The sequence below is a fragment of the Cricetulus griseus genome, chromosome 7, assembly GCF_003668045.3.
Source record: "Cricetulus griseus strain 17A/GY chromosome 7, alternate assembly CriGri-PICRH-1.0, whole genome shotgun sequence".
Classification (NCBI taxonomy): Eukaryota; Metazoa; Chordata; class Mammalia; order Rodentia; family Cricetidae; genus Cricetulus; species Cricetulus griseus.
Window position 1 is genome coordinate 68796571 of NC_048600.1, and position 14437 is coordinate 68811007.

General features: G+C 38.2%; 1 protein-coding gene across 11 annotated transcripts in view; it reads left to right on the forward strand.

Moving 5' to 3' along the window:
* Rapgef6 (Rap guanine nucleotide exchange factor 6) overlaps positions 1-14437 on the forward strand; it is a 187270-nt gene that overhangs the window by 94103 nt on the left and 78730 nt on the right. For 10 of the 11 annotated variants that reach the window (XM_035447727.1, XM_035447722.1, XM_035447723.1 and 7 more), the window contains 3 exons: positions 900-1031; positions 10719-10896; positions 12813-12949. In XM_035447727.1, the coding sequence (XP_035303618.1) occupies positions 900-1031; positions 10719-10896; positions 12813-12949 (447 nt within the window). The remainder of the gene's footprint in view (positions 1-899; positions 1032-10718; positions 10897-12812; positions 12950-14437) is intronic. The other variant, XM_035447724.1, reaches the window with a different exon arrangement.

The window sequence follows — 14437 nt, forward strand, 5'->3', positions numbered from 1 at the left end:
TATGTATACAGTGTTCTGCATGCATGTATGATGCCTGCAATGCCAGAAGAGGACACCAGGTTTTATTAGATGTGAGCCATCATGTGGTTGCTGGGAATTGAACTCAAGACCCCTGGAAGAGCAACCAGTGCTCCTAAATGCTGAGCCATCTCTCCAGTCCCTCATTGAATAATTTTGACCAACAAAAATTTTTCAGGAGCCAACTACATCATAATACAAAGATTATGAAAAATTTTAAATCTTGTATACAGTCATTTTGTAAACCTTAAGTCTTAACTGCCTGCAAGTATTCTTCTATAATCTCAAATATTACTACTAATTCTATTCAGGCATGCTACCAGTGTGTCTGTCTGTGTATTGTGTGTGTTTTCTACTCTTGACATTGCTTTAGTTTTTGTTTTTAAACCTTTTATTTTATTTGTTTGGGTGTTTTTCCATATATATGTAGTGTTCATGGAGGCCAGAAGAATACTTTGAATCTCTTGGTACTACAGTTACAGCCAGCTGTGAACGGCTATGTGGGTACTGGGAATCAAACACAAGTCCACTGGAAGACCTCTTAACCACTGAGCTGTCTGTCCAGCCTGAAACTGATACTTTTATTTGGATGAACAAAGGGGTTGAATGTCTCCTGAAGTATATTTTCTAATGGTAGTCTCTTTGAAAAACTGTTCAGTGGGCTTGCCTCTGTTAGAATTGCCCAACAGTTTTAGAAAATGTGTTTGGTTCTTATTATTTCCAAAAATTTTTTACTAAGAATGAAAGACTTTGGTTCAGAAGACTTTCTATTCAAGGGGTCTGAACAGTGTACATAAAACTGCTGTAAAGTTCCATTATGTCAAGAACTCTAATAAGTAAAGCTTGGCATTCAGAATAACTCAAGTTCCTTTTTCCTTCAGCTTCCCGCTGATCTTACCAAGATGCACCTCACAGACAACCCTCATCCACAGGTGACTCATGTGTCTTCTAGTCAGTCTGGCTGTAGCATTGCTAGTGACTCTGGGAGCAGCAGTTTATCCGATATCTACCAGGTAATACCTTAGACTGGGTGCTGTGCATACACACTTTTTTATTCTGCAAAATACCCTTCCCTTATCCTCTAGATCAGTGATTTTCAACCTGTGGGTTGTGGCTCTTTTGGAGTCTCGAATGACACTTTCACAGGGTTACCTAAGACCATCATAAAACACAGATATTTACATTATGATTCATAACAGTAGCAAAATTACAGTTATGAAGTAGCAATGAAAATAATTTTATGGTTGGGGGGTCACTGCAACATGAGGAACTGTATTAAAGGTCCCAGCATTAGAAAGGTTGAGAGTCACTGCTAGATGATCATGTGTCTTATTTCAAGTGTGAAATTCCAAGTGTAGGGTTTTCAGCAATGAATGTATGTTTTATATACTGTCTCAGATTCATCAGCCTGATTAAAGAGGCAGTCTGTCTATCCAATAGTATATGACAGTGGGATTTTCTTTTCTTTCTTTTATCCAGTTGAATCCATAGGCTATAGAGTGTATATGATATAGAAGAGAAAGATCTATGTGTTTATGTAAAATAGAATATTGCCCCGTAACCCAGGCTAGCCTGAAAATTTCAGTCTTCCTGCTTCAGCCTCTTGAGAGTTGGGATTACAGGCATCATGCCACGGTTTTTAGGAAGGTTTTTGAAACAGTAGCTTACACTTATGGATTTTTATTATAATCATAGAAATAAAATTTATTAAAAAAAGTAAAAAACAAAAAAAGTAAGGGTTGTTTTTGCATCATCAAACTTCTATCCTGTATAACATGAATGAGATAGAAAGTTAAATAAGGAATGTAATTATGGACTTACCCATTTTTAAAACTGAACAGAAAACATTCCAAACTAAGTGAGGTTTATACACACACACCAGTGATCCTTAAAATAAAAAGAGAGTTCTGGAAAGGATTACAGCCAGAGAGAATTCATGAACAATCCCACTGGATTAAATCCAAATTTGGTTTGGGCAAGTGCTGATTTGTTAAGTCCTCATGCTGGGCTGTAATGCTGTCTTTAGTGTCAGATGTCCAGAGCAGTTTCCTAAGTTTTTTAAGGCCTTATAGCCTAAAGCCTAGTGGTAGAACACCGAGTTAATGGATGCATGCTTGTGCTTAGCTTTCTTTCTCTACTTTTACACAGTCAAAATGCCCTGGTCAGGTCTTCTCACCTCAGCAGAATCAAGATAATCCTCCATAGACATGCCCACAGGCTAGCCTGATCTAGACAGTCCTTCACTGAAACTCCTTTTCAGGTGATTCTAGATTATATCAAGTTGACAATTAAACTGTCCATCACGCACCATAAAACAAAGCAGAACAAGCCAACAAAGATAAAAGTAGAAGGGAATTCTTATATTGTATGTCTTAAATAGAATAAACTTAAATGTTAATTTTTAAATGTGTGATAAAATGATTAAAGGAAATAATCTAAAAGAAACTAAACAGAATTAAAATAGAATGGTACAGTAGACCTCAAAAATATAAAATTTCTAGACCTGCAATTTTAATAAGACCATGTATAGGATAAGAAATATTTAGAAAAATCATGTGTGTGTGCATGTGTGTTCCTAATTGAGCCTAGGGAATAAACAGGTAAGAAAGGTTAAATGTTAGTACTGGACCCAAGACTACCTTTAGAGGAGTACTTGTTAAATCCTTGAATATACCTTTTAGTCAGACATGAATATTGCCAATAACTGAGCCAACAACAGTTAAATTTTATGGTTATAAATATTCCAGAATTTGAAGTATTTAAGTGTGAACACTTAGCATGTAACTGTGCAAGCAAAGTCTTATGAAATGATGAAAGTATCTTTACTTTGCAGAGATGGAAGAGGTTTAAAAAAAAAACTATAGTGGTTATGAAGAAATTGTTTGTTCCTTTTCATGTAGCCAAATGTGAGGCTATACTCTTAGGCGCTACCTTCTTTGGAATTTTTATGTATTGTGGTTTATAAACAAAAGAACCACAGGATAGCAGTGGCTCATGCCTTTAATACAGCATTTGGGAGGCAAAAGCAGGCTGATCTCTGTGAGTTCGAGGCCAGCCTGGTCTACAGAGTGAGTTCCAGAACAGCCAGAGCTGTTACACAGAGAAATCCTGTCTCAAAAAACCAAAAGGGAAAAAAAAAGAACCTAGCCTCAAAGAAACCAAAGTGTTTACCACAGTCTAAAATGAAGATTGCAATTAAAGTTCCAGTGTGAATGTTTTTATCATATTAGCTTAAAATTTAGCTCAATGTATACATTAAGATGCTAGCATGTTCTTAGATAGAATTTCTATGTTTCACCCAAGAATGATTAAGATAGTACATCGTGCTTCTTTCCAGATTCTTATTTCTGTTAACTTTAGTCTTATCTTACAGCAGGACAATTGTACAAGCTTGTACTTTTTTTTAAAGAATAGTTTTATTTCTATTTTATTTTATTTATTTTATTTCTATGTATCTCCATCCCTGTGTGTGGGTTGTACTCTTGAGTGGCATGCTCTTGGGAACTAAAAGTGGGAGGGCATCAGATTCCCTTGATCTGGAGTTGCAGATTGTTCTGAGCCACTTGGGTGCTGGAAACCAAATTAACTCCCTTGTAAGTAGCCCAAGACTCAGACCTGTTCATCCTCATCTGTGTGGGAAAGAAATAGACTTCTAAAAAATCCCTTAATTTTCATCTCTATTACCCATCTTGCCAGGCTTGTGTACCATATCTACTAGTGTTGCTTTTCTTTTCTTTTTTATCCAATTAGCTTTGTTCTGCTAAATGTTCTCAGCCACTATCTTTAACATTTCTTTTAAGAATATCATATGTTGCCTCGGGGTGTCACTCAGTCATAGATGTTACTTAAAAATGCAGATTAGCAGAAAAGAGCTGGCACAAAATTACCCTTTAGAAGTGGGCTTTATCAGGAGAGAGTGCCTCATGACCATGGGGGATGTCACTTCAGGCCTTAAAAATACCATTAGAAGAGACACAGCCTGTGAGAAGGAGGGCTTCCCTTCAGATCTTGAGGGAAGTTGTAATGGGAGCTAAAACTACTGTACAGTATGACTCTTCCTCAAAGTGAGGAGGGAGGGTGTGAGAGAGACCTTTCACTTCAAAATGATGGGGGGAGGGGAGGTTCCTGATTATTTCAGATTCTTTTTTTCAACAGGGTAGACAAGCTTCATGCTATGGACATGGAGGCAGGTACTAGGTAAGACCATAAGTTTAGCTTGTTACACAGTGTACTTTCGTACCATCTCTGATGAGAGACTGAGCTGCTATGAGGTGTGGCCTGATTTCTGGGAGAGAAAGACAGCTAGAGAATTTGTGATTTTACAGTAGAGTGCTTGCCTAACATGTACAAGAAGGTCCTGGGATTTAGTCCTTAGTATTAAGAAAAATACAGATTAAAAAAAAAAATGCCATGTGGGGGGCTGCAGAGATGGCTCAGTGGTTAAGAGAACTGATTGCTCTTCCAGAAGATCCAGGTTCAATTCCCAACACCCACATGGCAGCTCACAACTGTCTGTAACTCCAGCTACAGGATCTGACACCCATACACAAATTTATATGCATAAAATAGAAATAAATGAATCTTTTAAATAAAAAAAATACCATCTGTATTGTAACGATAAATCTTGATGCCAAGCCGCCCAAGCCCTGCCACCACATGGGCGCCCAAAATAACACAGAGAGATTTAATATTAGGAACAATGCTGCTGGCCAATGACTAGGATTTCTTACTTGCTAGCTCAGTCTTAATTATCACCCATAATTACTAATTTATATATTTCATAAAGCCTTATGTGATCGAGGATGCCGGTGGCATGCATCCTCTCTTGTTGGGCTCACATGGCGGCTCCAGAGAAGGGAGGGGAAGGAAGTGATTTCCTGCTTGTCCCTGCTTATATTCTGAGTCTGCCTGCTATCTCACTTCCTTCCTAGATCTCAAGACTTCACTTTACTACTTTTCCCAGTATCCTCCTCGACTCCTAGTCCCGCCTAACTTGCTTCCCTATTGGCCAACAGTACTTCATTTATCAACCAATAAGACAAACAAATACACAGAAGGACCTCCCCCATCACTGTATCCTTATCAAAGGCTCAGTTACTCTCCCCTACACACACACACACACACACACACACACACACACACACACACACACTGTCATTTAATTTAAACTCCTACTTGAAACATTGTAAGAATGTGCTGGCTTAAAAAGTTCTCTGTTAATGAAATTTCAGTACCTCATTATTACCCACTTTGCACTGTTCGCTACAAATTATAAGCCTTTCACTTCCCACTACCCTCTGCCATCTGGCTCTATATTCCATTATTCTTCCACTACATTCTAGAGTTGGCTTCACGACAGGACACACGCTAGTCCTTCAGCATGTTTGCCTTTTCTTAGCTATGTTTTTTCCATTGTGCTTTTTAATAGTACCTTGCAAGCTTGGTGTTTTGCATCATCTAAATAAAATTTTGCAGATGAAAGTTTATGATTTACTGTTCTTATTTCTCTTGCCTGAGTCAAGCAGTTTGGACACTTAGAAATAAATCATAAAAAAAAAAAAGTTGAATTATATTTGAAGTAAGTACCAGTATTGGTTTTGAGGAAAATGGAAAAGATCCCTGATGATTAAAATGCCCGTCTGTAAGGCAGAGGAGAGTTTATGGATGGGGCCATCCTGGTCTGCAGAACTGTGGAAGATTTCATTTTACAGAATTCTTAACTGACCAAAAGGACAAAGAGGAGCTCAGTGTTCCCTGAAAAGGGTTAAATGAAACCCTGGACTTGATAGTGCTCAAAGGAAAAGCATTGAAAGTATGAGGTTCTGGCTTAACACTTAAACCTCAATTTGAAATGTGGTTTTCATAAGTTTGTATAACATTTTCATTACAATCTATGGCACCTCTTGCTGTAGCTTTATGGTTATATAGCTGCAGTCAGGAAGGGGATATTTTCTGGTGGTTTATTTGGTGACTGCCAACTCATCACAAAATCAACTCATACTCTCACCAAATTTTAAGTACAAAAAGTATATATGACAGGAAAGGAAAGCCAAAAGTTTTATACTTGTCCTACCAGACCCCTACTATGTTTTCCTCTGTGCTTAATCCATTTAGAGGATCTGCTGCCTAGGACTTGATTTGCTAACTATGCTACAAAAATAAGTGCTCATTCTTCTACCATCTCTTGATATTATCATTCTAGTCCCCATGATTCTGTTTATTTTTGTTGCCTATTGCCAATCTTTTCTGTTTGAATGTTAGTATTTACTCTTTTTACCCGGCCATCCAGCCATCCCACCCCCATCTTACCCTTCCTGGTCTAGAACTCATGGATTCAGTGTAAGTGAGTGTTACAGAGCTTGAGCGCCACAGGTGTCCTGACTTACTGGGAAGCAAGGCTACTTAGAGACACAATAGGACAGACAGCTTTGGAGAGGTAGTGCTGTAATAGGGGAGCTTAGCCCTGGAGGGAAAGGTGTCTTGACTTATCAGGAAGCCAGGCTACCTGAAGCCAGGGTAGGTGGGGGCTGGTCTCCTGACAGGTTATACCAATCCTGCTCCTCTCCTAGAGAGGGCCTTTACAGCTGCTCTGCTCTGTTCCCCTAAGGGAACATCCTAGCAGAGTTACCAGCTTCCTCAGCTCTTTTTCAGCTACAGTCAGCTAAAGGGAAAGCCCCTGCAGAAATGTAGCAATCTCCTGTCCTTCGAAAAGTTGTTACTTTTCTGCTACAGACTTGGTCAGCCGGCTAAGGTAAAGTCCCAGCAAGTTTCTTCTGTTCTCAGCCTTGCTCAGTCCCACTAAGGGAATGGCCCAGCAAGTTTCTTCTGTTCGGAGTGGCAAATGAATATCTTCACCCAAGACTCTTTTGAGAAAGAGATTATTTGGGAAGGAGGAGTTCAGGAGAGTGACTACCTCTGCCAAGGTGGTAAAGGACAGCCAGCAACTGAACAGGCAGCCGGGCTTCTTGGGGTCAGAGTTTCCTTGGGAGAGGTTTTTCTTTTTTCCTTTTTCTTTTTTTCTTTTTCTTTTTTTTTTTTTTTCCTGAGACAGGGTTTCTCTGTGTAGCTTTGGAGCCTATCCTGGCACTCACTCTGGAGACCAGGCTGGCCTCGAACTCACAGAGATCCGCCTGCCTCTGCCTCCTGAGTGCTGGAATTAAAGGTGTGCGCCACCAGCGTCCGGCTGGGAGAGGTTTTTCTGCTCAGGAATTGGGTAGTTTTCCTACTCGGGGATTGGTTAGTTTGGTGTGTCAAGGGCAGAGATGGCTCTGATTTCAGGGCATGCTGTGTTTCTTTCACTGGTTCTTCTTAGCCTTTTCGCTCTAATTTTAGGGCCCGGCATATTTCTTTCACTGGCCCCTATTCTAGGGACAAGGTGTTTCTCTGGTACTAGTTTCAAAGTCAGGGTGTTTTTCTTTGATTCTGGGCCCAGGGATAAAGTGTTTATTTCTCTCCCTCAGATTCCAAATCCTGGGTGTGTTTCTTTCACTGGCTCTGGGTTCAGAGTCAAGGCACTCAGGGATTGGTTGATTTCCTGCTTAGGGTGCTCTTTGTTTCAGTTGGTCAGGAGCAGAGTTGGCTCTGCTGTCAGTTGGTCAAAGTGGGCTGGCCTGCTTTGGCTGGCCCTTTTACCCTACATTCAGTCTTTCATAAGTTGGTATTGTAGGCCTGAGCCACCACATCCAGTTAAATTTATTCATCTATTCATTTTATAGTTTACAAGTGCATGGTAGTCATAGAATAGAATTTCTTCTCTGTAAAGAATTATAGTCTATTCAAGCTGGTATAATAAAATGCCATGCACTGGGTAGCTCACAAAGAGTAGAGCTGGAAGCTGAAATTCCAGGTTAAAGTGCTGACAGATTTGGTATCCTGTGAAAGACCTCTTGCTAATCTGTTGATGATATCATCTAGCTATTTCTTCATGTGAAGGAGAAGTTGGATGAACTCCCTCTGGTCCCACTCATGAGGATTCTAATAACTTTATGAGTTTATGGCTGCCCAAAGACCCCACCTCCCTAATACCATCATCTTGAAGTTAAAATTTCTTTCTATTAAGAATTTTTAAGTGAGTTTGAGGCCAGCCTGATCTATAAAGTGAGTTCCAGGAAAGACAGGTTACACAGAAAAACCCTGTCTCAAAAAAGAAAAAGAAAAAAATTGTAGGGTATTAGAGAGGTGGCTCCATGGTTAAAAGCACTTGTAGGTTTGATTCGCAGCTCCCATATAACAGTTCATGACTATCAATAGCCTCCTTTTAGCCTCTGTGGACACTAGGCATGCATGCAGTTAACTTACAATACAGCCAAAACATGCACATATAATAAAAATAACTGAGTAAAAAATTTTAGGGTATGGGGAACATGCCTTGGCTAGAGGAGCCTTGGGTGGCCCTGTATTTGATGCTTAGCACTATTGAAAATGACGATACATCTGGGGATATAGCTCAGTTAGAGAGGTTACCTAACATGTTGGATTCAATCTTAGCACTTCATAAACTGAACATAGTAGCACATATTTATAATCCCAAGTAGCAGCAAGAGGATCAGAAGTTTAAGGGCATTCTTGGCTACACGTCTTGAGTTTGAGGTTCATCTGGGAACATGAAACCCTGTCTCAAAAAGGAAAAAAGGGAACTGGGCCCAGGCCATAGCAGCTTTTCTAGTCTCAAAGGGTCTCAAGTTGTGTATTTAGTCTGAATTATTAACCACTTAAAGGTATGTAGGAATCTAAAGGCGGTATAAATTGTGCATAAAACAAGACTGGGTTGTTGTTACCAGAGCCCTAACTTCAATTAACAAAGGCCAAAAGAATAATGTGCTGACCCGAAGAGAAAGTGAAAACATTTCTGACAGCAGGGAGATTATACTCGCAGAAGGGCTCCCTTTCCTGTCTGTCTCTGATCATTTGGCATTCCCTCTGGTTTGCCCGTTTCCCCTTCATCTTTCTCTGTGGTACTGTTGCTGGTAATCTTTCTTTCTCTGTCTGGCATACTGAATTTCTGTTGCTTCATTGCTCTTTCTGGCTCTGCTTCTCTTACTCAGAATTCTCCTTCCCATTTCCCTGCCTCTTCTCTTCCTATTCATTTTTAATTTTGTTCATATTTTTTACTCTTTGAAGCTTTCATTGATGGTCACAATTCACAATTCATCTTAAACTTAACTGCTCCCCAACCGCTCCTGCCACCTCTTCCTGTCTTTTCCCCTAGTATGTCTCCTTCCCTCTTAAAAAAAAAAAAATCTGCAGGCGCGCACACACACACACATCCACATGCACATGTCCTGAGCCTGAGCTTCGTTAGTGCTGCCATGTGTACAAGGTTGTGAGATTGTCTACTGCAGCATAAGGAACCTGCCAGTGGCTACCCCTCTTAGAAAAGTGACTTTTCTACTGCTCCTTATAGCTCCTCAGCTATGGGTGGGACCTCTGTACTGACTTTTAATTTTATTCCAAAATACTTTTCTAAATAAGGATAGTATGTTATACTGGCTATTTTAACTGTCTTGATCTTGTATATGTCTTAAGCATGTAACCACAGTTGATGTGAGTTCATGAGTGCAACATGTTATATACAAAGGAAGTATATCAGCACTCCTCCCCATTTTCTGTCTGTACATTTCTTCTGTCCCCTATTCTGTCATATTCCCTGAGTCTTTGTGCTCAGGGAAGAGGTTAATATAGAGAATAAATGACTATGAAAGAGTATCAAAAGAATATAAGATCTTGCTGGGCGGTGGTGGTGCACACCTTTAATTCCAGCACTCGAGGAGGCAAAGGTGGATGGATCTCTGTGAGTTAGAGACCAGGTCTACAAGAGCTAGTTCCAGAACAGCCTCCAAAGCTGCACAGAGAAACCCTGTCTTGAAAAAAAAAAAAAAAAAGTAAGATTTTAGGTGAAGCTGTCATAATCTTTACTAGTACTCATCTTAGGGTGCTTATATGTATTATTTATGGAATTCTTGTGCTAAACTCATTCTTTCTGTATCTGCTTTAATATTCAAGAGTATTACCTAATCAGTTTTTACTTTTGAAAAGATATCTTTATTTTCTGTGAATGACAGTTTTTAAAACCTGCTAGTTTCTAGGATAAGCAAACATTGATGTTTCCAAAGTTGTAGTTGTTAGGTTGATTTTTAGAAATTGAATAATCTTTGTTCTTTGCAAATTTTTTAAAGCCCAGTAAACTATTAGAATGTGGTGGTATTTCTTTGGTTTTTATATCAATGTTAGAACTTTTTAGTGCTATTGTGCCTTTTTTCAAACTCCTGCTCTTAATCTCCATGTTTGCCTGTTTTATTAGGCATTGTATCTTTATGATGAAAGAATAATATTGTTTTTAAAAAAAGATTAACATTTTTCACAATAAGCAGCACGTATTAATAGGCACTGCTTCATCTTTTACCTCCTGTTTTAAAAAGCTTTGCTTTAAGAAAAGTGTTTATTGGAGAACAATTACTAATACATTTATTGGTGTTTGTGTCTTATATTTAACTGGATCTGACTTATCATGTATATAACACAGAAGAAAGCAGAAAAAAGATAGGCCTGCATTTTAGGTAGAACAATGTTTTATAAATAAGTATCTTACCATGGTTGCCTTGTTTCTTATATTTGACGTTTGAGGCCATTTTGGTCAATTTACATTGTGAGGTATAATATTTTTAGCATGAAATTATTCATTGAAATTTCTTTCTATATAGGCTACAGAAAGTGAAGTAGGAGATGTAGACTTAACACGTCTTCCAGAAGGACCTGTTGATTCTGAGGATGAAGAAGATGAGGAAGAGGAGATTGATCGAACAGATCCACTGCAGGGTCGAGATCTTGTTCGAGAGTGTCTTGAAAAGGAACCTGCAGACAAAACTGATGATGATATTGGTAAGGAATACACGTGTTCAAGGCCAGCCAGGACTCCACAGAAAAACCCTGTCTTGGAAAAAAAACAAACAAATAAAAAACATAAAAATAAAGAAATACATGTGTTCAAATGTGCATTTTAACATTATATGCTGAATGCTCTGTTGCCACATAATATGTTGCACCAAAGCTTAACTTCGTAAAACAACATACATTTATTATTTCCTAGTCAGAATGTACGTTCAGGCTTTAGTCATCTGAGTCTTCACTGGAGTACATGAGAATATTATGTCCAAGATGACCTACTCCCAAGGCTTCTGGCACAAGACCTCAGTTCTATGCTATGTAGTCTTGTAGCCATTTATTCACCCTGACATCGTGGCAGTAGCTCTCCTCTAGTGTGGGTAAGCCAAGGGTGAATATGTCCCAGTGTCTTTTATGACCATCATCACTTCTGCTCCAGCTATTACACCATGCAAAACTGAGACAATGTTTGCAAAAGACTATACCTGAACATCAGTAACAAGATGCCTGGTCATTAAGAGCCATTGTTAAGACTTGCTGTGAGTGTTTATAAAATAAAACCATTAATTTCATGATAATGATTTTTCTCTTTATGTTCATAAGACATTTAAAGCTCACTGGAGTTGTGTCTAGAGTTTATGAAGTAGTTTTCAAATCAATTTCAGATATATCTGTGTCACCTTCATTTGTGTGTGTGTACATTAAAACTGTAGATAAAAATTTTTTGCATATTTCTTAATTTCTTACAGAACTAGTTAATACTGTATTTTAACTGAAAATTTGAATTCTGAAGGTGCTGATATATCTTTAAGGAACTAAGTTTACTTAGTGTCACTTACATATTGCTATTGTTCAGTTAAGATTTTATCTTGGATTTTCTTTTTATGGTCATTACTGTTAACATTAGAAGTCAATGCTAGTAAAAATCATAACTTTCATCAACAATAATCAGTATTTGAATGTTCCCTGCCATTATAAAGATAGACTATTATTAAATAGTCACTGTTTAGACTCAAGCTGAAAATGTCCACACAGGCACTATGCTAGTTTTGTGAAGTTTTTTTTAAAATTTGAAGTTTATTTCATTCTGATTACCTGTGAGATTCTTTGTATGGCCATTTATATTGCAGCTTGTTTAACTTAACTAAGGATGTATGTGTGTTTCCCTTGTATTTATCTTTATTACTCATATGTTTTTACCAAAAAATAGCCTCAGAAACCCATAAGCATTTAGTAATAAGTAATTGTTGTAATAAATCTTGAGCTATAGTTCACCTTAGTTCCCTAATTTATTGACTGACATATGCCAGTAAAATTAAGAAAAAGAAAATTCTAGCCTAAAAATAGACAAAAGGGTTTTTGGAAATCAAAGAGCAGCACTAAACTGCACCACCAATCATGTGGCATCTCCAGCTAAGCAAATCACCAGTGTTACAACTGTTTGAACCTGTGTTATTTCCTGATTCTCTGTTTTTGAATGATGTTTATGTGCACACATATTACCTACTAAATAACTGGGTTTTTAAATTATTTTTTTAATGTGATACTTATTTTGCCTGCATGTGTATCTGTGCATCATGTGTACGTAGTGCTGTAAAAGTCAGTAGGGGGTTTTCAGATCCTCCAGAATTAGAATTACAGACAATTGTGAGCTACCGTATAGGTTCTGGGAATTGAACACAGATTCCCTGGAAGAACAGCCAGTAGCCCCTAACCACTTAGCTGTCTCTCCAGTCCCTATTTGGTTTTGTTGTTTTGTTTATGTGAATGGCTGTGACATGATGGTATCTTGATTTTTCTTTCTTTATCAGTATAAGTTCCTAAGTTGATTAACAAATAGAATACTGAATTATAGAATTTGTTGTAAAAGTAGTATCCTTGATCTTTATACTAGAATTTCTGTTTTCTTATAGAACAGTTACTTGAGTTCATGCACCAGCTCCCTGCCTTTGCAAACATGACTATGTCTGTAAGGAGAGAGCTCTGCTCTGTCATGATTTTTGAAGTAGTGGAGCAGGCTGGGGCTGTTATTCTTGAAGATGGGCAAGAGGTAGGTCGGCAAGTAATTCATTAATTTCTTTAAGCTTGTATAAATCCAAGATTTTGAGTTTAAAGTATTTTTGAGTGCATACTGAGTCAAGGTAGGTTTTTGTTGTTTGGTTTTGTTTGTTTGTTTGTTTTTATCTTTTGTGTTTTCAAGGCAGGATTTCTCTGTGCAGTAGTTTTAGCTGTCCTGGAATTCACTCGGTAGACCAGGATGGCCTTGACCTCTTAGAGATCTGCCTGCTTCTACCTCTTGAGTAGAAGGAATTAAAGGCATGCAACACTACCACCTGTTGGTAGTTAACTTTTGAAGAGAAAGGTTGTTGCTTTTGTATATGTGGTTTTTGTTTTGTAATCTTGCTTTTCATTTTTTAACTGTTGGTGTCACAGCAATGGGCTTCATGCAGAAGAGGTATTCAATCAATAATTGAACCAATTTTTAAAAATTAGATAGAACTCTTTAAAGAAGCCTTCATTGCTGTTCATTTGTACATGTACATGTATGTTATTGTTGTTGTTGAAAATGTTCGTTGTCTGTGATAAGAATTGAAAGAGGGAGGGACAGTGTATTGGTGCTGATGCCTCCCTCCTAGGGATGTGACAAGGCCATAGTGCAGTGATTCTCAACCTTCTCAATGCGCCACTCTTGCAGTGTTATAGTGACCGCCCCAACCATAAAATTATTTTTGCTGCTACTTCATAACTGTAAGTTTGCTACTGTTATGAACTGTAATATAAATAGCTGTTTTCTGAGGATCTTAGGCAACCCCTGTGAAAGAGTTGCAACCCACAGGTTGAGAATTCCTGCTGTAGTGGGACTGATAAAACACAACTATGAGATTGATGCTGAGAAGTGAATTACCAATGTTTAATACTATAGGTAAATTGTTTTAACAATCCTGAAAATTCATTTTATGGTTTTTTGAGACCGGGTTTATCTATGTAACAGCTCTGGCTGTCCTGGAACTAGCTTTATAGACCAGGCTGGCCTCGAACTCAGATCCACCTGCCTCTGCCTCAGAAGTGCTGGGATCTAGAAATTCTTAATGTGGGCCCTACTATATTCACAGTCTCTAACCTGCTGTTCTACTTAACTGGTGTCTCTCCTTAAAATATAATAACAATCTCAAGTTATATCAAAAGATGCTCATTACGTATTTGTAATAGAAAGAACTGAGTATGCCAAAGTACCGTTTAAGAACAAGCAATAGCTTACCAAATGACTACATAAACTGTGGGATAAAAGATTATAGCATTCTCAGTTATTCTTTGTGATTCTGGGGATGAAACCCAGCACACTAGACAAGTGATGTTCCACTGAGCTATGTACTTCACACCTTCACTCTCTTCTTTTAAATTGCTCAGAATTCTTTTGGGGGCAAAGGTCTTTTCCAGCTTTATTTACATGTGTTAGTCCTATATCTAGTAAGTAGGATAAACATCCCCAGGAAGTTGGAGGAGATAGATAAGTATAGTTTTTCTTTTTAAAGACAAG